The sequence below is a fragment of the Cherax quadricarinatus genome, chromosome 11 (assembly GCF_038502225.1).
Source record: "Cherax quadricarinatus isolate ZL_2023a chromosome 11, ASM3850222v1, whole genome shotgun sequence".
NCBI classification, from domain to species: Eukaryota; Metazoa; Arthropoda; class Malacostraca; order Decapoda; family Parastacidae; genus Cherax; species Cherax quadricarinatus.
Genome location: NC_091302.1, coordinates 37,805,728 through 37,832,417, shown reverse-complemented (window position 1 = coordinate 37,832,417; position 26,690 = coordinate 37,805,728). Strand labels below are relative to the sequence as shown.

Genomic DNA, 26,690 nt, shown 5'->3' with positions numbered 1-26,690 from the left:
CTATCAATTTAGTACAAGACACTGCCCATTTACCTATTTCAACTGCCCAATAAAGTGATTAGAAATTACTAATTTTGCCAATTTCACACAAAATTCGAGAAAGGCCAATTTCAAAATAGAGTCCAGAATAAATAATGTAGACATTCCTGGCACTAAAATAACATTTTCTCTGTTCATCAGTCATATCTCCATGCCCCTCTTATATTACGCTTGCTTTTCACTTTGAATTTTTATTCACACAAAAAAATAAAAGATTTACTGTTATTTAGACTACTGTATAATGGTATTAATTGTATAAATAATGTCAGTGCATTCATGAGTACATATTAGACTGGCCAGTTGATGTGTATTGGATGCATGTTGTGATTTGTTCACTCTTGAACATTGACAAAAATTGAACATTTCCATTACTTTGAGCTCAATTTCAAGTTACTTTTAGTCTGTAATATATCTTCCATTCTATCAAATGAGACCAAGAAACCAAGAATACAACCATGAAAACCATACGAAAATACACCGGAAAGTCTTCACCAAAAATATGGTCGCAGTTTTTTTTTTTTTTTGTCACTAAGCATTGCATGCTGCAGGATTTTTTTTTTATACTGTGCACACTGACCACTCAGACACATTTTCTCATATGTAGGCCTACCAGTTTTCTCCTGCAAGATTGGAAGCTGCTAGAATTTTGGTGTAATATTACAGGACCAACCCTGGCTTCAAAGCCGTAATATTACGGGACCGACCCCAAAAGGGTTAAAAATGTCAATTTTTTTGTTTTGGTAGTTAATATTAAAAAATACTCTTACTTTTAGTGTTTCATAGTATTTATACTGATTTTTCTAGTTACTCCAGTTCCAGGAATGGAACTTGCATGAAAATTGGAGGTTTTACTGTATAGTCACTAATTTTGTGCTACTTCCCTCTGGTCTGACACTCAGTGTTTCATTGCTGAACCTGTTATCACTCTCATTTCTTTTTTCCCTGAAAAATATCGTATCTTTGTTGCCCTGAATCACATTGGCATTAAAAATAAGAAAGTTTATAGAGCCCAGGCCCCAACTTCAGAAATTTGTAGTGGTTAGGGTCATATGAATACAGTACCACTAAATTATGTGATAATTTTTGTTTCAGGCTTTGGGTCATTTTGTGTTTTAGAAGCCATTTTTTTTTTTTTTTAACACATTGGCCGTCTCTCACCGAGGCAGGGCAACTCAAAAAAAGAGAGAAACACTTTTACCATCATTCAATACTTTCACCATCATTCAATTCTTTCATTATCATTCATACATAATCACATGGAGAGAGCAAAGTTACTAGTTATGGGTGATTTCCATCACAGGGAGATTGAGTGGGAAAACCTGGAGCCCTATGGGGGTCCCGAAACATGGAGTGCCAAGATGATGGATGTGGTACTGGAAAACCTTATGCATCAACATGTTAAAGACACTATCAGAGAGAGAGGTGAGGATGATCTAGCAAGACTGGACCTAGTATTCACCTTGAGTATTTCAGACATCGAGGATATCACATACAAAAGGCCCTTTGGAGCTAGTGATCATGTGGTTCTGTGCTCTGATTACATAGTTGAGCTACAAGTGGAGAGGGTAGCAGGAATAGGATGAGAAAAACCAAACTACAAAAGGGAGTACTACACAGGCATGAGGAACTTCCTGCAAGACATTCAGTGGGAGAGAGAATTGGCAGGAAAACCAGTACAAGAAATGATGGACTATGTGACAACAAAATGCAAGGAGGCAGAGGAGAGGTTTGTTCCCAAGGAAAACAGAAATACAGTGGACCCCCGCATAACGATTTTAATCCGTGCAAGAGGGGTAATTGTTATGCGAAATAATCGGTATGTGAATGAATTTTCCCCATAAGAAATAATGGAAATAAAATTAATCCGTGCAAGACACCCAAAAGTATGAAAAAAAAATTTTTACCACATGAAATATACATTTTCCTACACACAAAGAGAAGGATACATGCACAATAGTAGAGTAGTACATGCACAGTATATATTGTGCATGTACTAGTCTACTAAATGAAGAATAAATGACACTTACCTTTATTGAAGATGCAGCAATGACTGATGAGACACTGTGTCCTGGGAGTGCCTTTTCCTCCTGAGTACTGTAGGTCCTGTTTGGCATTTTCTTCCAGAACAGGCCTTATCACACTGTGTATGCCACTACGATTCTTAAATCTCTCAAACCAACCTTTGCTGGCTTTAAATTCACCAATATGAGCACTAGTTCCAGGCATTTTTCCCTGTTCACCTGGGTGTTAGTCGACTTGTGTGGGTTGCATCCTGGGAGACAAGATTAAGGACCCCAATGGAAATAAGTTAGTCTTCGATGACACTGACTTTTTTGGGTTATCCTGGGTGGCAAATCCTCTGGGGTTAATTGTTTCTTGGTATTCTCAATAAGCCACACCAACAACGGTGCTACAGCAGCAGCAGCAGCTGACGGTGGTACAGCAGCAACAGACGATGCTACAGCAGCAGCAGACGATGCTACAGCAGCAGCAGCAGCAGACGATGCTACAGCAGCAGCAGACGATGCTACAGCAGCAGCAGCAGCAGACGATGTTACAGCAGCAGCAGCAGCAGACGATGCTACAGCAGCAGCAGACGATGCTACAGCAGCAGCAGCAGCAGACGATGCTACAGCAGCAGCAGACGATGCTACAGCAGCAACAGACGATGTTACAGCAGCAGCAGACGATGCTACAGCAGCAGCAGACGATGCTACAGCAGCAGCAGCAGCAGACGATGCTACAGCAGCAGCAGCAGCTGACAGTGCAGCAGCAGCAGCAGCTGTACCACCAATAGTAGCGATGGTTTATTGGGGTTTATTATACAACCTGGCCAGCTCGGAGACACGCACTCCACTTTCATACTTATCAATGATCTTTTTCTTCATCTCTATTGTAATTCTCACCCTTATTGCTGTAGGGTTGGCACTAGAAGCTTTCTTGGGGCCCATGGTCACTTATTTTCCAGAAAAAGCACCGAAAACACTGTAATAATACGAAATATTCCGATTGTATGCTTGGATGTTACCGCGGAGGCTGGCTGGTAAACAATGCCACCGGCGGAACATGTGAGCGTGGCTCAGGCCGCACATTGGACGCGTCTCGGACGAAAATCGGTGAGCGGGTTTTTAAGCGGTATGTGAGGCAAAATTTTTGCGATTAAAGCAAGCGGTATGCGGATTAATCGCTATGTGATGCCATCGTTATGCGGGGGTCCACTGTAATGGGAAGACCAGAACGAGTCCTTGGTTCACCCAAAAGTGTAGGGAGGCAAAAACTAAATGCAGTAGAGAATGGAAAAGGTACAGAAGACAAAGAACCCAGGAAAATAAAGAAACTAGCCAAAGAGCCAGAAACAAGTATGCACAGATGAGAAGGGAGGCTCAGCGACAGTACAAAAAGACAGCATCGAAAGTCTAGTCTGACCCGAAGCTGCTGTATAGCCACATCAGGAGGAAAACAACAGTCAAGGACCAGGTAATCAGGCTGAGGAAGGAAGGTGGGGAGTTCACAAGAAATGACCAAGAGGTATGTGAGGAGCTCAACATGAGATTTAAAGAAGTATTTACAGTGGAGAGAGGAAGGACTCCAGGAAGTCAGAATTGAGAGATACACCAACAAGTCCTGGATGAAATACACACAACCAAGGAGGAGGTGAAGAAGCTGCTATGTGAGCTTGATACCTCAAAGGTGGTGAGACCAGACAGCATCTCTCTGTGGGCCCTTAGAGAGGGAGCAGAGATGCTGTGTGTGCCACTTACAAAAGTCTTCAACACATCCATTGAAACTGGGCAACTAACTGAGGTATGGAAGATGGTAAATGTAGTCCCAATTTTTAAGAAAGGAGACAGACATGAGGCATTAAACTACAGACCTGTGTCACTGATGTGTATAGTATGCAAAGTCATGGAGAAGATCATCAGGAAGAGAGTGGTGGAGCACCTAGAAAGACACAAGCTTATAAACAACAACCAGCATGGTTTCAGGGAAGGAAAATCCAGTGTCACAAACCTACTGGAGTTTTATGACAAGGTAACAGAAGTAAGACACGAGAGAGAGGAGGGGATAGACAGCATTTTCTCAGGTTGCAAGCAGGCCTTTGACACAGTTCCTTACAAGAGGTTAATGCAAAAGCTAGAGGATCAGGCACACATAACAGGAAAGGCACTGCAATGGATCAGAGAATATCTGAGAGGGAGGCAACAACATGTTATGGTACGTGATGAAGTGTCAGAGTGGGCACCTGTGATGAGTGGGGTTCCACAGGGGTCAGTCCTAGGACCTGTGGTGTTTTTGGTATATGTGAATGACATAATGGAAGGGATAGACTCAGAAGTGTCCCTGTTTGCAGATGATGCGAAGTTAATGAGGAGAATAAAATCGATTGAGGATCAGGCAGGACTACAAAGAGACCTGTACAGGCTACAAGCCTGGTCCAGCAACTGGCCTCTTGAATTTAAACCCGCTAAATGCAATGTCATAAAGATCAGGGAAGGGCAAAGAAGACTGCAAACAGAGTATAGTCTAGGTGGCCAAAGACTGCAAACCTCACTCAGGGAAAAAGATGAGGTGAGTATAATACCTAGCACATCTCCTGAGGCGAACATCAACCACATAACTGCTGCAGCATATGGGCGTCTGGCAAACATAAGAATAGCCTTCCGATGCCTTAGTAAGGAATCGTTCAAGACTCTGTACACCATATATGTCAGGCCCATATTGGAGTATGCAGCACCAGTTTGGAATCCACACCTGGTCAAGCACGTCAAGAAATTAGAGAAAGTGTAGAGATTTGCAACAAGACTAGTCTCAGAGCTAAGGGGAGTGTCCTACGAAGAAAGGTTAAGGGAAATCGGCCTGACGACATTGGAGGACAGGAGGGTCAGGGGGAGACATGATAACGATATATAAAATACTGCGAGGAATTGACAAAGTGGACAAAGACAGGATGTTCCAGAGATGGGACACACAAATTGAACGTTGAAGACTCCGATAAGTCAAAGGGATGTTAGGAAGTATTTCTTCAGTCATAGAGTTGTCAGGAAGTGGAATAGCCTAGAAAGTGATGTAGTGGAGGCAGGAACCATACATAGTTTTAAGACGAGGCTTGACAAAGCTCATGGAGCAGGGAGAGAGAGGACTTAGTAGCAATCAGTAAAGAGGCAGGGCCAGGAACTGTGAATCAACCCCTGCAACCACAATTAGGTGAGTACTGTCTTTGCTGAGAGGCTCAGATATGACAGTTTAGATGCCACTCCAAAAAGCTAATATCCCAAACCCCTCCTCTAAAGTGCAGCCATTGTACTTCCCACCTCCAGGACACAAGTCTGGCTTACTGGTTTCCCTGAATCCCTCTACAAAATATTGCTGCAACCTCATTAATGTGGATATTCATAAGAATGTCCAGAAAGAAATGAGATTTAGGCATGAGATCTCTAGCAAGCACATTTTGAACAAAATCCTGTTGTTGATTTTAAGTTTGGGGAGTGGATATCAAGCCAAAGCAAAATGAGCATCACAAAAACCTCAGTGAATAATCAAAACTATATGAAGGTCCTGGTTTGTTGATAGCCAGCAGTGGTAGTGGTGAAGTTTTTGAGGCACTGATTTAAGCTTCCTCTCCCTCATTACACACTTTCTAATGTTGCTCCTTGGTAATTTTGGCAGCCGGGATTGATGGGATAAAGATAGAAATGTTAAAAGCAGGTGGGGATATAGTTTTGGAGTGGCTGGTGCAATTATTTAATAAATGTATGGAAGAGGGTAAGGTACCTAGGGATTGGCAGAGAGCATGCATAGTTCCTTTGTATAAAGGCAAAGGGGATAAAAGAGAGTGCAAAAATTATAGGGGGATAAGTCTGCTGAGTATACCTGGTAAAGTGTATGGTAGAGTTATTATTGAAAGAATTAAGAGTAAGACGGAGAATAGGATAGCAGATGAACAAGGAGGCTTTAGGAAAGGTAGGGGGTGTGTGGACCAGGTGTTTACAGTGAAACATATAAGTCAACAGTATTTAGATAAGGCTAAAGAGGTCTTTGTGGCATTTATGGATTTGGAAAAGGCGTATGACAGGATGGATAGGGGGGCAATGTGGCAGATGTTGCAAGTGTATGGTGTAGGAGGTAGGTTACTGAAAGCAGTGAAGAGTTTTTACGAGGATAGTGAGGCTCAAGTTAGAGTATGTAGGAAAGAGGGAAATTATTTCCCAGTAAAAGTAGGCCTTAGACAAGGATGTGTGATGTCACCGTGGTTGTTTAATATATTTATAGATGGGGTTGTAAGAGAAGTAAATGCGAGGGTCTTGGCAAGAGGCGTGGAGTTAAAAGATAAAGAATCACACACAAAGTGGGAGTTGTCACAGCTGCTCTTTGCTGATGACACTGTGCTCTTGGGAGATTCTGAAGAGAAGTTGCAGAGATTGGTGGATGAATTTGGTAGGGTGTGAAAAAGAAGAAAATTAAAGGTGAATACAGGAAAGAGTAAGGTTATGAGGATAAAAAGATTAGGTGATGAAAGATTGAATATCAGATTGGAGGGAGAGAGTATGGAGGAGGTGAATGTATTCAGATATTTGGGAGTGGACGTGTCAGCGGATGGGTCTATGAAAGATGAGGTGAATCATAGAATTTATGAGGGGAAAAGAGTGAGTGGTGCACTTAGGAGTCTGTGGAGACAAAGAACTTTGTCCTTGGAGGCAAAGAGGAGAATGTATGAGAGTATAGTTTTACCAACGCTCTTATATGGGTGTGAGGCATGGGTGATGAATGTTGCAGCGAGGAGAAGGCTGGAGGCAGTGGAGATGTCATGTCTGAGGGCAATGTGTGGTGTGAATATAATGCAGAGAATTTGTAGTTTGGAAGTTAGGAGGAGGTGCGGGATTACCAAAACTGTTGTCCAGAGGGCTGAGGAAGGGTTGTTGAGGTGGTTCGGACATGTAGAGAGAATGGAGCGAAACAGAATGACTTCAAGAGTGTATCAGTCTGTAGTGGAAGGAAGGCGGGGTAGGGGTCGGCCTAGGAAAGGTTGGAGGGAGGGGGTAAAGGAGGTTTTGTGTGCGAGGGGCTTGGACTTCCAGCAGGCATGCGTGAGCGTGTTTGATAGGAGTGAATGGAGACAAATGGTTTTTAATACTTGACGTGCTGTTGGAGTGTGAGCAAAGTAACATTTATGAAGGGGTTCAGGGAAACCGGCAGGCCGGACTTGAGTCCTGGAGATGGGAAGTACAGTGCCTGCACTCTGAAGGAGGGGTGTTAATGTTGCAGTTTAAAAACTGTAGTGTAAAGCACCCTTCTGGCAAGACAGTGATGGAGTGAATGATGGTGAAAGTTTTTCTTTTTCGGGCCACCCTGCCTTGGTGGGAATCGGCCAGTGTGATAATAATAATAAATATAAAAAAAATTAATGAAAATAATTTAGTAGAATACTGAATAAAAGTTTTGGTTTTAGATGTGCGCATTGCACATCACACGACACTATTAAAGTGATGCTATCATAAAAAATGGTGAAATATTTTTGTTTGCAATAAGTAATTTGTTTATGATTAAGAAATAAAGTATTTGGTACTTATTGGAGTTTGCCTGATTTTAATTGATTATAATTTTTGGCTTATATTTTGGGTGAGTACACAGATAAATACTGTAGTGAACTGTAAATTTTGGTCATGAATAGATATTGGCTGCTTTTGGGAGTATATTTTTTCATGGGTTTTTTAATCTGGCAGTTAGTAGTTGTCGTCTGTTTAATGAGAATCAGTTTACAGACAAATTGATTACTGTATCTGTTTAAAATATTCATCGTTTCTTTTTTCAACACGTCGGCCGTCTCCCACTGAGGCAGGGTGATTCGAAAAAGAAAGAAACACTTTCACAATCATTCACATATAATCGCTGTCTTTGCAGAGGTACCCAGATATGACAGCTTAGATGTCACTCCAAACAGCCAATATCCCAAACCCTTCCTTTAAAGTGGAGGCATTGTACTTCCCTTCTCCAGGACTCAAGTCCGGCTAACCAGTTTCCCTGAATCCCTTCACAAAATACAGCCTCTCCTCACTTAACGACAGAGTTCCGTTCCTGAGACCACGTTGGTAAATGAATTCGTTGCTAAGCGAGGAGCGTACTATAATGGTAGTGGGTTTGTGTCAGTTATCTTTGATATTGTTTTAATATCACCTTTGCACCATTTATAACATATCTGGTATATTTTTAAATGTTTATAGTGTACTGTATATTGTAACAAACAGAATAGAGGAAATCAGCTCTAATATATGTACATTATTTAGATATGCATACTGGTTAGAGAGGCCATCATAAGTCTGAGTCGTTGGTAAATGAGTAGTACGTCGCTAAGTGAGGAGAGGCTGTATGACCCTGCTCACATTCCAACAGCTTGTCAGCTCCCAAAAGCCATTCATCTCCATTCAATTCTATCTAACAAGCACACACATGCCTGCTGCATGTTCTGGCCCCTTGCACACACAACCTCTTTTACCCCCTCCCTCCATCCTTTCCTAGGATGACCCCTACCCCTCCTCCCCTCCACCCCAGATTTATACATCCTCCTTCTTCTCTAAATGACCAAACCACCTCAACAACCCTTCTTCATCCCTCTGAATAATACTTTTTGTAACTCCACACCTCCCGTAATGAATTCTCTGCATAATATTTATACCACACATTGCCCTTAGACACAACATCTCCACTGCCTCCAGCCTCCTCTTCACTGCACCATTCACAACCCATGCTTCACACCCACATAAGAGTGTTGGTACCACTAAACTCTCGTACATTCCCTACTTTGCCTCCATGGATAACGCTTTTTGTCTCCACAGATACCTCAGTGCACCACTCACCTTTTTTCCTTCATCAGTTCTATGGATAACCTTGTACTTCATAAACCCATCTGCTGACAAATCTATTCCCAAATATCTGAACACATTCACTTCTTCCATACTCTCTCCAATCTGATATCCAATTTTTCTTTACCTAACTCGTTTGATACCCTCATCTTACTCTTATCTATGTTCACTTTCAACTTTCTTTACACACCCTCCCAAACTTGTTCACTAACCTCTGCAACTTTTCTTTAGAATCTCCCAAAAGCGCATATCATCAGCAAAAAGTAACTGTGCCAACTCGCATTTTCTATTTGATTCTCCAGAATTTAATCCCACCCCCTCTCTCCAACACCCTAACATTTACCTCTTTTACAACTCCATCTGTAAATATGTTAAATAACCATGGTATAAAGTAGACTGCTATATTATACAGATTTATTTGCCACATTTTGGTTATTACACTATTGAAAAATTGTGGCATAATTTTATACAACACTTTGTAAAATTAACACGGTACAGTTTGTGGGTGGGGAAAACATTTTAATCGTTGGCCGCTGGACACATGGGTATTACCCCAGCTGTGATGCCGGGGGAGGCCCACCCTAGTTTCTTTGCACCCTAACCCCTCTCCCAGACCCGTGCATATGCATCTCGTATGACTCTTCTCAGAGCTAGCTGTGTTTTTGAAGTGTGTTGTAATCCTGTCATATCCTAAAAAGAATAACACTTAGATCACTGCTACCTGAATAAAATGACTTACTGACTGACTGAATGACTTACTGATTAACTAACTTGACTGACTGGCTAAATTGACTTGACTGACTAAATTGACTTGACTGACTAAATTGACTTGACTGACTGACTTGATTTGACTTATTGACTTCATAGAATTTATCTGACTTACTGGCTTCACTGAACTGATATTACTGATTTGACTTACTAACTTGACTTTACTGACTGAATTGATCGGACTGACTTCCTGACATGACAGAATTAACTTTTCTGACATGACTGAATTGACTTTACTGACTTAACTGAATTTACTTGACTGAATTGACTTTCTGACTTGAATTAATTGACTTGACTGACTTACTGACTTGACTGAACTGACTTTACGGACTTGATTGAATTAATTTGACTGACTTACTGACTTGATTTTACTGAAAGTTAGATTTTTCCACTGAAAAGGACCCTGACAAATCTAGAAGCAGTGCTCTGAAACGTGGTCTAGAGCAGCAGATGATGCCTTACCATCAGCTGTATAATGTACTGCAGGGTAAAATAGCCCAGAAATCCATTATAGAATTTATGCACACTCCAGTACAACCATCGACTTCAGTACCAGAACCTCTACCACCCGCCTCAGCCCAGTAGGGCCAAAGCATAACTCCACCTTCTTTACTGTCATCAACAAACACCAGCACCCACAATTTAAGGTTAGAAATATAATTATTTCTGTTGTGTTTGTAGTCTTAAGCAATAAAAACAACATAATTCATCATGACAGTTATCAACAGTTACATACTCATTTTTTATTTTTGTAAGATCTAGAGGTCTAAAAAAAAGTTGTTTGGCTTTTTTGGGGCTTTTGGGAACATAACCCTATTTTCCCCATAAGTTCTTCAGTTTATCTAACATGGATTTACCTAACACGGCATTTTCGGGAACGTAACTACCGTGTAATATAATGGTCTACTGTATTCATCATTTCTGTTATTAAGTAAGAAATAATGTATCTCCAGTATTTTGTATGGACCTCCTTACTTGAAAAAAAAAAAAACATGGATTTTTGAAGTTAATGTTTATGTTTTACACTTTTTTAAAATCTGTAGCAGTGATTGACAGATTCAGCATTAAGACACTATAATTACCTTTTCTAGATTTTTGTATTTTTAATGAATTATTCACAGAGACTTGCTTCAGTACTGTTGTCAATTTCTCCCTGTGTTAGTGTACGATCATACCGTAAAACAAATACTTCATTGAAGAGGTCACATTAATGTGGCTGGAACAATTCACAGGACCATCAATTGTATGGTAGAAAGTCATTTGGTGCAGAGGAAATCTTAATTATAGACAGCATTTTGCCCACACATTGGACAGTACCTGCCATACTACAGATCCACAGAGTAGAGATGAATCTTAGTTGATGCTTTAGTCCATCCTGATAATGGCTTGGGATGAACTGAAAAGCTGTCTGATGATTTATCTCCAATTTGTGGGTTAGTTGTGAACTTTTTCATTGCACTGGTGGAGTAATGTTATTTTATGGAGTCCTTAAATGTTATGAGTTACTATTGAGTAGTACATTATAGTGTTCACTGTTAGCTCTCAGCTTTTTCTTTGTTACTATTTTATATGGTTTTACTTTACTTTTTTCAGTTATATATTGTTAAGTTTTTCATATTAACAGTGTTAGGAGTATCCCTCATGTTTCAGGGGAGTGATGACAGTGCTGGTATATAAATGGTGTTAAGAATGTCCCTCATGTTTCAGGAGAGTGATGACAGTGCTGGTATATAATTGGTCTTAAGAATGTCCCTCATGTTTCAGGAGAGTGATGACAGTACTGGTAAATAATTGGTCTTAAGAATATCCCTCATGTTTCAGGAGAGTGATGACAGTGCTGGTATATAAATGGTGTTAAGAATGTCCCTTATGTTTCAGGGAAGTGATGGCAGTGCTGGTATATAAATACTGTTAAGAATGTCCCTCATGTTTCAGGGGAGTGATGGCAGTGCTGGTATATAAATGGTGTTAAGAAATGTCCCTTATGTTTCAGGGGAGTGATGGCAGTGCTGGTAAGACTGGTTGTTTAGACAGTAATTTACAGCATTTGCTGTTGCTTAACTCCATCCTGCCAGCATCTTCGCCTCCCACACCCACGTCACAATACTCTCTCTTCAGCTCCACCACCTGAACCTCTTTTCAAGTGATACACTGAAGAATGGGTAGATATGTTGCATTTCAGGAAGGTCATTTGAATTGTGATATCTGTGAACTTCTGGAAAGAGCTAGAGAGTGAGTGGTAGTGAATATGTTTTCTTCTTTGGGTCATCCTGCCTTACTGGAAAATGCTCGATCTGTTAAAAATACTTGATTAATTGTCACTGAGTTACTGTGTCACCAACAACCTCATGTCCAAGTTCTTATCTATTCACTTTGAAATTCCATAGTTTCAGTAGCTTAAAGTGTAAAACAATGCAGTATTATGCTCATTGTGGGTGGTAGTGGGTTTTTCTCTGTGCTGTATTATGGTTTGATGAGAAGAATTATCTTTCTTAATGTGATAATTATCATAATATATGAAATTTTTTATAATTTATTAGATAACCTTGAGTATTAGATTTTGATAGTTGTTCTTCCGTTAAGGAATTTTTTGCTTGCACAATCAGTAAACATAAATGCGAAAACTTAATTTTTTGCATTAGTATATAGATTCATAGATTAACTTTGCATAATACAGTATGTATAAGTACTGTATGTAGGATATGAACTCATACTCAGGTAGTAAGAGGTCCTTATCATAGAATACAACAAAAGTCATCTTAGGATTAAGGCAGATTTACAGAATCCAGAAATATGTACAGCTTGTACATTATTACTATCTGATATCTTTTTAAATAATGCATAAATTCTTGAAAATGGTTGGTGCAGAGCATCACCAAACAATTTTTTTGTGCAACAATCTGCCCATAATCATTTTAAAGTATCTGTGAAGTAGTCCAGGTCCATGGCTGGCCCCTGTATATAACCTGGCTTATTAAGAGGAGATTTTTTCATTTTACTCCTCTTCTAAAAATTTCTGTATATTGTTACTGACCACACAAAAGTTGAGATTCAGTACTCTGTAAGAAATATGTAGATGAAAAATAAATCAAGCAGTTTAGATAATCCCAGTGGCTCTGTTGCATTGCTTTATATTATATCTTCAAGGAGAACTGTGCTCATAGGTGCTCAGTGCAGTATTTGACGTATGTTTTTTTGTACATATAGATGCGTGTAAAAGGAATTCATTGTTATTTATGTGGAGTTACTGATACCATACTGTACCTGTAACATTTTAATATTTTGTGCATATAGGTAAACTCATAATTTTCAGTGATAGTGGAATAAATTTTGTGTATGTATAATGATGTACAGACATAGACATGAAGCAAAAAAATTCTCCCTCTTCTCCACTTCTCAAAAGTATATGAAAGTTTTTTTTAATATATGAACAACTTTTAGAAATCTAGATTATATTGTGATAGTAGCAAAAGCATGCAACCCATATCTTAACCACACACAAAAAAATTGAGAAGGTTCTGTTCTTTGCTGCTAAACTGGACATTAAACTGGAGCTGGATTTAGAATTATCTATAGAGTACTGGAAACCAAATTGGCAGCCTTGCATTTACAAGTCCACAACTATACTGACTTAGCCACAGTGTTCAGAATTCTCATTTTTGGGATGCTAAAGAGAGAGAGCTAAATCTCACATTACTGTAGATATGAGGTGGATCATAATCACAAAATACAAGATACTTAAATTGAAAATTAAACACTCAGTTGAATCAAGGAAAAAAAAATTATGTCTTTAAGGGGAGGGTAGCAAATGTAGAATGCACTTAAAGATGATGTAATGGAGGAAACTACATACATTCACAAGTCTCCAATTGTTTGGGAATGTTCTGTCACGAAAAGGCCATTGATTATTTTCCCCCTTTCCCTCCCATTTCCTTTTGAAAACTTTGTAGGGAATTAAATTCTTCTGGTTCTGAATAGCAATATAGGAAATACTGTACAGTAATTTTTCTCTTATTTGTAGTTCTTTTAATCAGGATTTTACTTATGTACAGTGTTTAGAGTTTTCAAAATAAAAAAAATGTTCAAATTTTAATTTATGTTCAAATTTGTATTATTGACAATGCCAATAATTTTTAGGAATAAGAGAGAAAAAGGTACAGGACTAATATACCACTGATGTTACACTTCTAAAAATCTCCGTGCAATATAAGCTTCTAGTATGTACTGCACAGAAAACATGGGGCTAGCTTCAAATTTTTTAGTTACTCCCAAGTTTCTGGAATACACTTTATAATATACTTGCACTCTGGTAACCTTCTCATCTTGTGGGTGAATACCTTGTAGTGTTGATGACATGCTACTGGGTCCAGGTGGAATGGTGAGATTCTTGTGTTAGCCTGTTGGGCCAGAGTGGATGGCTGTGGTTCTTGTGTTGATGTCAGCCTGTGGGGCCCTGGTGGAAGGCTGTGGTTCTTTTGCTATTGTTGTCAACCTACTATTGTCAGCTTACTGAACCCTGATTAAAGATTGATTCTTGTGGTGGTGGTGGTGTCAGCCTACTGGGCCCTGATGGAAGACTGGTTCTTGTGGTGGTGTCATCCTACTGGGCCCTCTTTGAAGAATAGTTCTTATGGTAGTGTTGTCAGCCTACTGGGTCCTGATTGAAGACTGGTTCTTGTGGTGGTGTTGTCAGCCTGTTAGACCAATGCAGAAAATTGCCGTTTTTATGTAGATGATAGTCGAGTCCTAGGTAGTAGGTTGGTAGACAGCAACCGCCCAGGGAGATACTACCGTCTTGCCAACTGAGTGTAAAACAAAAGCCTGTAATTGCTTTACATGATGGTAGGATTGCTGGTGTCCATTTTTCTGTCTCATAAACATACAAGGTTTCAGGTATGTCTTGCTACTTCTACTTACACTTAGGTCACACTACACATACATGTACAAGCATATATATACACACCCCGGTGGGTTTTCTTCTATTTTCTTACTAGTTCTTGTTCTTGTTTATTTCCTCTTACCTCCATGGGGAAGTGGAACAGAATTCTTCCTCCATAAGCCATGCGTGTTGTAAAAGGCGACTAAAATGCCAGGAGCAAGGGGCTAGTAACCCCTTCTCCTGTATATATTACTAAATGTAAAAGGAGAAACTTTCGTTTTTCCTTTTGGGCCACCCCGCCTCAGTGGGATACGGCCGGTGTGTTGAAAGAAAGAAAGATAGTCGAGTGTCTTCAGACATGGATGGTTGTCTTGCAGTGGAAGGTATTGTATTCTGTAATGTTTTTCTGCATTTTTATCTAATAATAATTTAGGGGTGAAGGAGGGGTGTAAATGTTGCAGTTTAAAAACTGTAGTGTAAAGCACCCTTTCTGGCAAGACAGTGATGGAGTGAATGATGGTGAAAGTTTTTCTTTTTCGGGCCACCCTGCCTTGGTGGGAATCGGCCAGTGTGATAATAAAAAAAAAAAATAAATAATTTATATTACTTATCTGGTAGTATAAGCTCAGATCCTTGTAAATTTTGTTTTACATAATTGAAGGTATGACACATGTGCAACAGTTTAGTACCTTTACTGTCAAATTACTAAACATTAAAGGTAGCAGAAGTAATGAAGAGATAAAGATGAGGTGACAAGTCCCTCAGCCTTGAAGAAATAATTTTGAGATGGTTAATCCCTCAGCCTTGAGAAGTGTTCAGCATCTTAATCTTAATCAAAGTAAAGCTGAAGCATGAAAATGAGGCCTTTTATACTGGAGCTAGAAGTGAGGTGCTGAATTTGGAGATGGCACCATAGGAGGCTGGGCTCATTAGTAGAGGTAAGAATATAAGACTTGAGGGGCACTGTTATTACTCATAGTACTCAGATAATTGTACTCACCTATTTGTGGTTCCAGGGGCTGATTCTTAGATCCTGGCCCTGCCTTTTAGCTTGCTATTTTCCAGATTCATTCTCTTGTAGCTTTGTGGGCCCTATCATACCTGCTCTTAAAACTACGTATGGAGCCTATCCCCACTTCTTCTTCACCAAGATCATTCTGCTTCCTAACCTCTCTGAGACAAGAAATACTTCCCAACATCCCTGTGATTCATCTATGACTTCAACTTTCAGTTGTACCCCAAGTTCTCATTTCTTGCCTCTTAAACAACCTTTCCCTGTCTACCTTATTAATTCCTCCGAGTATGAGTATGTGCAATCAAAATTTTGCACACTTCATGGGTGAAATATGGTGCAGCATAGATCATGCTGTACAGTACATTCTTTGTGAAGTAGCAAAGTCAATCAGTGCATTGTTGAAATTTTTTTGTGTAACAGTAGAATTTTTAAAAGAAAGAATAGTAGTGTGTGTGCATGTACTCACCTAATTGTGGTTGCAGGGGTCAGACTCAGCTCCTGGCCCTGCCTCTTCACTGATCGCTACTAGGTCCTCTCTCTCTCTCTCTGCTTCCTGAGCTTTGTCATACCTCGTCTTAAAGCTAAGTATGGTTCCTGCCTCCACTACATCACTTGCTAGGCTATTCCATTTCCTGATGACTCTGTGACTAAAGGAGTACTTCCTAACATCCCTGTGACTTGTCTGAGTCTTCAGCTTCCAATTGTGACCCCTTGTTTCTGTGTCCCCTCTCTGGAACATCCTGTCTCTGTCCACCTTGTCTATTACATGCATTATTTTGTATGTTGTTATCATGTCTCCCCTGACCCTCCTGTCCTCCAGTGTTAGTCCGATTTCCCTCAACCTTTCTTTGTAGGACATTTACCTGAGCTCCGGAACTAGCCTTGTTGCAAACCTTTGTACTTTCTCTAATTTCTTGACGTGCTTGACCAGGTGTGGGTTCCAAACTGGTGCTGCATACTCCAGTATGGGCCTGACGTACACGGTGTACAGTGTCCTGAACAATTCCTTACTAAGGTATCAGAACGCTATTCTCAGGTTGAACGCTATTCTCAGGTTTGCCAGGCGCCCATATGCTGCAGCAGTTATCTGGTTGATGTGTGCCTCCGGAGATGTGTTTGGTGTTATGGTCACCCCAAGATCTTTCTCCTTGCATGAGGTTTGCATCCTTTGTCCACCTAGCCTATACTCTGTCTGCGGTCTTCTTTGCCCTTCCCCAATCTTCATGACTTTGCATTTAGTAGGGTTGAATGTGCGTTTGCTTGTGTGCATGTGTGTGCACGTATGCACCTGTGCATGTGAGTGTGTGCATGTGTGTGTACCTAATTCTATTCATGTAATTGTGGTTTCAGGGATCGAGTCATAGCTCCTGGCCCTGCCTCTTCACTGGTTGCTACAAGGTCACTCCCTGCTCCGTGAGCTTTATCACACCTCTTCTTAAAGCTATGTATGGATCCTACCTCCACCACCTCCCTTTCCAAACTATTCTACTTCCTGACAACTCTGTGACTGAAGAAATACTTTCTAACATACCTGTGACTCATCCGAGTCTTTAACTTCCAATTGTGACCCCTTGTTGGTGTGTCCCATCTCTGAAACATCTTGTCTCTGATGTTCTTAACAATTCCTCTCAGTATTTTATATGTTATCATGTTGTCCCTGTCCCTCCTGTCCTCCAGTGTTGTCAGGTCGATTTCCCTTAACCTTTTCTCGTAGGACATGCCCCTTAACTCTGAGACTAGTCTCGTTGCAAACCTTTGCACTTTCTCTAATTTCCTGATGTGCTTGGCCAGGCATGGCTTCCAAACTGGTGCTGCATACTCCAACATGGGCCTGATGTACACAGTATACAGTAGTCCTGAACAACTCATAGGTTTGCTAGTCGCCCATATGCCGCAGCAGTTATTTGGTTGATGTGCACCTCAGGAGATGTGTTCGGTGTTATATTCACGCCATGATCCTTTTCCTTGAGTGAGGTTTGGAGAGAGATAGAGTGTGAGAGAGTGTGTGAGTGAGAGTGTGTGAGTGAGAGTGTGTGAGTGAGTGTGTGAGTGAGAGTGTGTGTGAGAGTGTGTGAGTGAGTGTGTGTGTGTGTGTGTGTGTGTGTGTGTATGTGTGTATGTGTGTGTGTACTCACCTATTTGTGGTTGCAGGGGTCGAGTCCTAGCTCCTGGCCCCGCCTCTTCACCGGTTGCTACTGGGTCCTCTCTCTTCCCGCTCCATGAGCTTTATCATACCTCGTCTTAAAACTATGTATGGTTCCTGCCTCCACTACATCACTTTCTAGGCTATTCCACTGCCTGACAACTCTATGACTGAATAAATACTTCCTAATATCTCTCTGACTCATCTGTGTCTTCAACTTCCAATTGTGACCTCTTGTTTCTGTGTCCCCTCCCTGGAACATCCTGCCTTTGTCCACCTTGTCTATTCCGCGCAGTATTTTATATGTCGTTATCATGTCTCCCCTGACCCTCCTGTCCTCTAGTCTCGTCAGGCCGATTTCCCTTAACCTTTCTTCATAAGACATTCCCCTTAGCTCTAGAACTAACCTTGTAGCAAACCTTTGCACTTTCTCTAGTTTCTTGACGTGCTTTATCAAGTGCGAGTTCCAAACAGGTGCTGCATACTCCAGTATGGGCCTGACTTACATGGTGTACAGTGTCTTGAACAATTCCTTATTAAGGTATTGGAACGCTGTTCTCAGGTTTGCCAGGCGCCCATATGCTGCAGCAGTTACCTGGTTGATGTATGCTTCCGGAGACATGCTCTCGTCTACTGATTTTCCTACCAGGTCTCTGTCCCACTGAACCTCCTGCAGGAAGTTCCTCATACCTGTGTTGTCCCCCCTTTTGTAGTTTGGCTTTTCCCATTCAGTTCCTGTTTCCTTCTCCACTTCTAACTCTACTATATAATCAAAACTCAGAACCACATGATCGCTAGCTCCAAGGGGCCTCTCGTAAGTGATGTCCTCAATGTCCGAACTGCTCAGGGTGAACACAAGATCCAGTCTTGCTGGCTCATCCTCCCCTCTCTCTCTGGTAGTGTCCCTGACATGTTGATGCATGAGGTTTTCAAGTACCACATCCATCATCTTGGCTTTCCATGTTTCGGGACCCCCATGTGGCTCCAGGTTTTCCCAGTCGATCTCCCTGTGGTTGAAATCGCCCATTACCAGTAACTTTGCTCTGCTCGAGTGAGCTCTTCTTGCCACCTCAGCCAGTGTGTCCACCATCGCCCTGTTGTTTTCTTTGTACTCCTCTCTTGGCCTCCTGCAGTTCTGTGGTGGGTTATGCATCACTCCAATGACTACTTTATGTTCTCCAGACTGAATTGTACCTACTATGTAGTCTCTTTCTCCAATCACGTCCATGCCTTCCATTTCCTCAAATCCCCATCGGTTTTTTATGAGCAGTGCAACTCCTCCTCCCCCTCTACTCCTATGTTTTCTCAGGATCTGATATCCCGGTGGGAAGATTGCGTCTGTTATTGTCTCAGCGAGTTTTGTTTCTGTGACTGCTATGATGTCTGGGGATTTCTCACTGATTCTTTCGTGCCACTCCTCATGTTTATTCGTTATTCCGTCCGCGTTTGTATACCAAACTTTCATTTTCTTTTCTATCACTGTGGTCCTGCAAGAATATTGGGGTTGGGGGAGCAGGAGCCTTGGTGGGGGGCTGTGGTGTAGGTGGTGTTTGTGATGACGGGGGTGGGGTCAGAATGCCCATAAGGGAAAGCTGTTGAGATGAGGTTTGTGATGTGGGTGTTGTTGGAAGAGGGAACAGTGAGTGGGTTGTGGTTTGGGTTGCTCAGTTGCGTTGGGATTGTCGCGGTTGGAGTCTTACAGTGGGAGATTCTGCGGGGTGTGTTTGTCCTTCCTCCTGTGTCTGGGTCCTGCTCATCTTCATTATTGCCTCTCGTTCCTCCTTGCATCTCTGTACCCTCTCTTTCAGTGTAGTCCTTTCTTCTTGTGTTCTGTCGCGATCGAGGTATACTCTCTGGTACCCCTGTTTGTCCCTCAGTCGTGCTTTCTTTTGCAGAATCCTGGTTCGAACTGATCCGTGTGTGTGTGTGTTACCATTTTGTCCTAGGCACATGTCGATTAGACACTAGGCCTGTAGTATATGCGTGTTAGTTACCATGTGTGTGGAGGGGGGTTGTGTGTGTGTGGAGGGGGGGTTGTGTGTGTGTGTGTGTGTGGTGGGGGGTTGTGTGTGTGTGTGTGGAGGAGAGTTGTGCATGTGTGTGTGTGTGTGTGTGTCAGAGTATGTGAAAGTGTGTGTCGGTGTGTGTGAGATATATATATATATATACATGTATATATATATATATATATATATATATATATATATATATATATATATATATATATATATATATATATATATATATATATATATATATATATATGGACCCCCGGTTAACGATATTTTTTCACTCCAGAAGTATGTTCAGGTGCCAGTACTGACCGAATTTGTTCCCATAAGGAATATTGTGAAGTAGATTAGTCCATTTCAGACCCCCAAACATACAGGTACAAACGCACTTACATAAATACACTTACATAATTGGTCGCATTCGGAGGTAATCGTTATGCGGGGGTCCACTGTATATATATATGGAAGAAGTGAATGTTTTCAGATACTTGGGAGTTGACGTGTCGGCGGATGGATTTATGAAGGATGAGGTTAATCATAGAATTGATGAGGGAAAAAAGGTGAGTGGTGCGTTGAGGTATATGCGGAGACAAAAAAAACCGTTATCTATGGAGGCAAAGAAGGGAATTGTAAACAAATCTAAAATATATTTAGTTGAGTTAGGCTAAAATAAATTGCACTTGTTATAATAAGGTTAGGTAAGTTTTCCAAGATTCTTTTGGTGCAAAATTAAAAATTTTTACATTAACATTAATGAAAAAATATATCTTTAAACGTATAAGAGAAAACTTTAGAAAGGACTTAATTTTAAACGAGTTCTTGGTAATTGACCAGTTTTACATATTCGGCTCGACATGTATATATATACATGTATATATATTATATATATATATATGTTTTATATATATATATGCATGTATATATATATATATATATATATATATATATATATATATACATGTATATATATATATATATATATATATATATATATATATATATATATATATATATATATATATATATATATATATATATATATATATATATATATATATATACGTGTATATATATATATATATATATATATATATATATATATATATATATATATATATATATATATATATATATATATATATATATATATATATATATACACACACACACACACACACACACACACACACACACACACACACACACACACACACACACACAGTGGACCCCCGCATAACGTTATTAATCCGTTCATGAGAGCTCATTGTTGTGCAAAATTATCGTTATGCGAATGAATTTTCCCCATAAGAAATAATGGAAATCAAATTAATCCGTGCAAGACACCCAAAAGTATGAACAAAAAAATTTTACCACATGAAATATACATTTTCCTACACACAAAGAGAAGGATACATGCACAATAGTAGAGTAGTACATGCACAGTATATATTGTGCATGTACTACTCTACTAAATGAAGAATAAATGACACTTACCTTTATTGAAGATGCAACAATGACTGATGAGACACTGTGTCCTGGGAGTGCCTTTTCCTCCTGAGTACTGTAGGTCCTGTTTGGCATTTTCTTCCAGAACAGGCCTTATCACACTGTGTATGCCACTACGATCCTTAAATCTCTCAAACCATCCTTTGCTGGCTTTAAATTCACCAATATGAGCACTAGTTCCAGGCGTTTTTCCCTGTTCACCTGGGTGTTAGTCGACTGGTGTGGGTTGCATCCTGGGAGACAAGATTAAGGACCCCAATGGAAATAAGTTAGACAGTCTTCGATGACACTGACTTTTTTGGGTTATCCTGGGTGGCTAATCCTCTGGGGTTAATTGTTTCTTGGTATTCTCAATGAGCCACACCAACAACAGTGATACAGCAGCAACAGCAGCAGCTGACGGTGGTACAGCAGCAGCAGCAGCTGACGGTGCTACAGCAGCAGCAGCAGCTGACAGTGCTACAGCAGCAGCAGCAGCTGACAGTGCAGCAGCAGCAGACGGTGGTACAGCAGCAGCAGCAGCAGCAGCAGCTGACAGTGCTACAGCAGCAGCAGCAGCTGACAGTGCTACAGCAGCAGCAGCATCAGCAGTTGACCATGGTACCACAGTATTTCGATAATATTTCTCACCCTTTTTACCACAGGGTTGGCACTAGAAGCTTTCTTGGGGCCCATGGTCACTTATTTTGCAGATAAAATCACCAAAAACACTGTAATAATATGAAACGTTACAATTGTATGCTTGGATGTTACCGCGGAGGCTGGCTTGTAAACAATGCCACCGGCGGAACATGTGAGGCTGGCTCAGGCCGCACAGTAGACGCGTCTCGGATGAATAGTGGTGAGCGGGTTTTTTAGTGGTATGCGAGGCAAAATCTTAGCGATAAAATGTATCGGTATGCGGATTTAACGTTATGTGATGCCAACGGTATGCGGGGGTTCACTGTATATATATATATATATATATATATATATATATATATATATATATATATATATATATATATATATATTATATATATATATATATATATTATATATATATATTTGTATATATATATATATATATATATATATATATATATATATATGTATATATATATGTATATATACATATATATATATACAGTGGACCCCCGGTTAACGAACTTTTTTCATTCCAGTAGTATGTTCAGGTGCCAGTACTGACCGAATTTTTTCCCATAAGGAATATTGTGAAGTAGATTAGTCCATTTCAGACCCCCAAACATACACGTACAAACGCACTTACATAAATATACTTACATAATTGGTCGCATTTGGAGGTGATCGTTAAGCGGGGGTCCACTGTATAGAGTACATAGGAAAGAGGGAAATTATTTCCCAGTAAAAGTAGGCCTTAGACAAGGATGTGTGATGTCATCATGGTTGTTTAATATATTTATAGATGGGGTTGTAAGAGAACTAAATGCGAGGGTCTTGACAAGAGGCGTGGAGTTAAAAGATAAAGAATCACACATAAAGTGGGAGTTGTCACAGTTGCTCTTTGCTGATGACACTGTGCTCTTGGGAGATTCTGAAGAGAAGTTGCAGAGATTGGTGGATGAATTTGGTAGGGTGTGCAAAAGAAGAAAATTAAAAGTGAATACAGGAAAGAGTAAGGTTATGAGGATAACAAAAATATTAGGTGATGAAAGATTGGATATCAGATTGGAGGGAGAGAGTATGGAGGAGGTGAATGTATTCAGATATTTGGGAGTGGACGTGTCAGTGGATGAGTCTATGAAGGATGAGGTGAATCATAGAATTGATGAGGGGAAAAGTTTGAGTGGTACACTTAGGAGTCTGTGGAGACAAAGAACTTTGTCCTTGGAGGCAAAGAGGGGAATGTATGAGAGTATAGTTTTACCAACACTCTTATATGGGTGTGAAGCATGGGTGATGAATGTTGCAGCGAGGAGAAGGCTGGAGGCAGTGGAGATGTCATGTCTGAGGGCAATGTGTGGTGTGAATATAATGCAGAGAATTCGTAGTTTGGAAGTTAGGAGGAGGTGCGGGATTACCAAAACTGTTGTCCAGAGGGCTGAGGAAGGGTTGTTGAGGTGGTTCGGACATGTAGAGAGAATGGAGCGAAACAGAATGACTTCAAAAGTGTATCAGTCTGTAGTGGAAGGAAGGCGGGGTAGGGGTCGGCCTAGGAAAGGTTGGAGGGAGGGGGTAAAGGAGGTTTTGTGTGCGAGGGGCTTGGACTTCCAGCAGGCGTGCGTGAGCGTGTTTGATAGGAGTGAATGGAGACGAATGGTTTTTAATACTTGACGTGCTGTTGGAGTGTGAGCAAAGTAACATTTATGAAGGGGTTCAGGGAAACCGGCAGGCCGGACTTGAGTCCTGGAGATGGGAAGTACAGTGCCTGCACTCTGAAGGAGGGGTGTTAATGTTGCAGTTTAAAAACTGTAGTGTAAAGCACCCTTCTGGCAAGACAGTGATGGAGTGAATGATGGTGAAAGTTTTTCTTTTTCGGGCCACCCTGCCTTGGTGGGAATCGGCCAGTATGATAATAAAAAAAATAATAATAAAAAATATATATATATATATTTATATATGTATATATATATATATATATATATATATATATATATATATATATATATATATATATATATATATATATATATATATATATATATATATATATATATATATATATATATATATATATATATTATATATTATATATATATATATATATATATATATATATACACAGTGGACCCTCACCTAACGATATTAATTGGTACCTGAGAACGAATATCGTTAGGTGAGTTTTTTAGCGTTAGCTGAGGCAAAATGTTTGCGTTAAAATGTATCGTTAGCTGGATTTAATGTTAGGTGATGCCATCATTAGTTGAGGGTCCACTGTATATAGTATATGTATATAATTTAATTATTCATTCCATTTCAAGCACAGTAAAATGGCTAGTGAAACTCACAGAATTCTTCAGCAAGCATTTGGCTATGAAGCAGTGGGTCAGATGCAGTGTTTTGAATGGTTGTTGTGATTCAGAGCAGGATGAACATCAGTTAAAGATGATGAACACACTGGTCATCCATCATCATCAAAAACAGGTGCAAATATCAATTAAAAATGGGAGGGAGGCCATTTATAAGATCATCATCATAGTTTTCACTGCCTAAACAAACAAGGTCCATGGGAAGCAATACTTAAAAAAAAAAAAAACTTTTATGCATTCTATTTTGCAGTTAGAAGCTTTCTCTAGGAAAAGATAGCTTTCACATTACAAACAACTTGTCCGTAAGTTGGAGCACTATGACTGCAATTCATTCTTTAGTTGGGGGACTGCTGTAGTTAAGGCCTCTACCAACACAGCATGTTGTTTATTATAAGTTCTATTGAGCACATACTATCATCATTAGTTGGGTCTATGCTGTTTCTGTCTTCATCCTTCACATTTTCATTTTTATATGAATTTCAGCAATACATGTATATGAAGCATTCAGACAGTATTTGCATATATAGTATTTTAAGCAGTTTTATCAGAGTTCATGTTAAGGTCACTTTTACCTTTTGCAGTACCTCTTATACAGCCTACTAGTGTATTGCATAGTGTGTGATACAGTAGTCCTTGTATTTTAATTTTAGCATACTTTACACAAGCTTTGTGTTTATTAAGCACATAATATGTACTACCTAAACAAGAAATTGTAATTTTTTTTTTTTTTTTTTTTTTTTTTTTTTTTTTTGAACATTCACTTCCTTGTTCTGCTGATGTCCTTCCTCAACATCACTGCTCTCTCTCTGTTATCTCTCCCATCTCTACTCTGTAACACCATAGACCCTTGTGAGTTTAGTGTTTCTCGTAAATATGAACACAGTATAATAATTTGAACATGCCACACTTGAACACTGCTTATGACTGTTTTCAGTGTGCCTCATCAGGTCTTCTGTCATTATTGCGTTAAGTTATGCTCTGTCAGGGGGGACATGCCTTGATGTAGGTAAAGGGCTCCTCATCCAAGGAATTTAAGCTGCTCCCCTTCCTCAGATCAAATCTGATTACCTTTCATTCATACATTATGTAATCAATGTATATAATAATAATTTAATTTCTATTGTCAGAAGGTGGTAAAACATAATGCTTCACTTACTTAGTTTTTGTAGAACTGTATTACATTTCATTATACAGTAAACCTTGAATTAGTGACTAATAAGGAGGAATCCACAGGTGACTGCCTGTGGATTCCAAATTATGAAATTTATTTTTCATGATTGTAACATAAATGGACGAAGTTCAGAATCAGCAGACTTGGTCTGATGATGCAGAAGCCTACTACACAATAAAAATATTGGTATTATAACCTGTAGAACAGTACAGTACTATACAGGTACTGTATTGTAAGATAAGATTTTGTTTGGATTCTTAACTCCAGAGTGTTAGACACACAGGATAACCCAAGAAAGTCAGTGTGTCATCAGTAACTGTCTTATTTCTACTGGGGTCCTTCAGTCTTTTCCCCCAGGATATGACCTACACCAGTCACCTCATGCCCAGATGTCTACTTATTGCTAGGTGAACAAGGACAGCAGGTGTAAGGAAACGTCCAATGTTTCTACTCGGCTGGGGATTGAACCACGGACACTCAGTGTGTAAGGCATGAGCATTGCTCACCAAGCCACCCTCTATAATACTGTATTGTAAATAAAAATGAAGTTGAAAGTACTGTACAATAGCACTGTACATGTATCATAGAATAAAGCACAGTGGAGAGATGAGGTGTAACTTGTGATTAGTGGTGGTGACTCGGAATAACTTTTATTCTGAATCAAAGGAGTTGTATAGCCCCATTAGTGAAAATGTCGATGGCTGAGAAGAGGTAGATGGTTGAGGAGAGGTAGATGGTTGAGAAGAGGTAGATGGCTGAGAAGAGGTAGATGGTTAACCCTTTCAGGGGTTTCGGCCATACTAGTACGGCTTATGCACCAGGGTTTTTGACGTACTAGTACACCTAAATTCTAGCGCCCTCAAATCTAGTGAGAGAAAGCTGGTAGGCCTACATATGAAAGAATGGGTCTATGTGGTCAATGTGTGTGGTATAAAAAAAATCCTGCAGCACACAGTGCATAATGAGAAAAAAAAACTTTGACCGTGTTTTTGGATTAAAACAGCGACTTTGCACTGTATTTTCGTGTGGTATTTATTGTTGTATTCTAGTTTTCCTGGTCTCATTTTATAGAATGGAAGACATATTACAGAAACTGGGATAATTTTGACTGGTTTTACAAAGAAAACTACCTTGAAATTGTGCTCAAAGTAGCAGAAATGTTCGATTTTTACCAAAGTTCAAAAGTAAAATAATCATTCTATGCGTCCAATACACATCAACTGGTGAGTCTAATATTCTTTCACAAATGCACTGATAAAATTTCTACCATTTCTACACAAATGCAGTAGTCTGCGTAACAGTAAATCTT

General features: G+C 39.9%; 2 protein-coding genes across 6 annotated transcripts in view; one reads left to right on the top strand and one right to left on the bottom strand.

Annotated features, from left to right (window-relative positions):
• Positions 1–15,292, top strand: part of LOC128687596 (uncharacterized) — a 213,115-nt gene extending 197,823 nt beyond the window's left edge. For all 4 annotated transcript variants that reach the window (XM_070083980.1, XM_053775140.2, XM_053775137.2 and 1 more), the window contains exon 10: positions 11,659–15,292. In XM_070083980.1, the coding sequence (XP_069940081.1) occupies positions 11,659–11,796 (138 nt within the window). In that variant the 3' untranslated portion in view covers positions 11,797–15,292. The remainder of the gene's footprint in view (positions 1–11,658) is intronic.
• LOC128687597 (uncharacterized) overlaps positions 1–26,690 on the bottom strand; it is a 191,527-nt gene that overhangs the window by 89,016 nt on the left and 75,821 nt on the right. Inside the window, exon 5 of one of the 2 annotated variants that reach the window (XM_070083981.1) lies at positions 14,135–14,359. The exons of the other annotated variant lie outside the window; for it this stretch is intronic. Within the exon in view, the coding sequence (XP_069940082.1) occupies positions 14,294–14,359 (66 nt within the window). The 3' untranslated portion in view covers positions 14,135–14,293. Of the gene's footprint in view, positions 1–14,134; positions 14,360–26,690 lie in introns of those variants that run through there. 2 annotated transcript variants of the gene reach the window in all.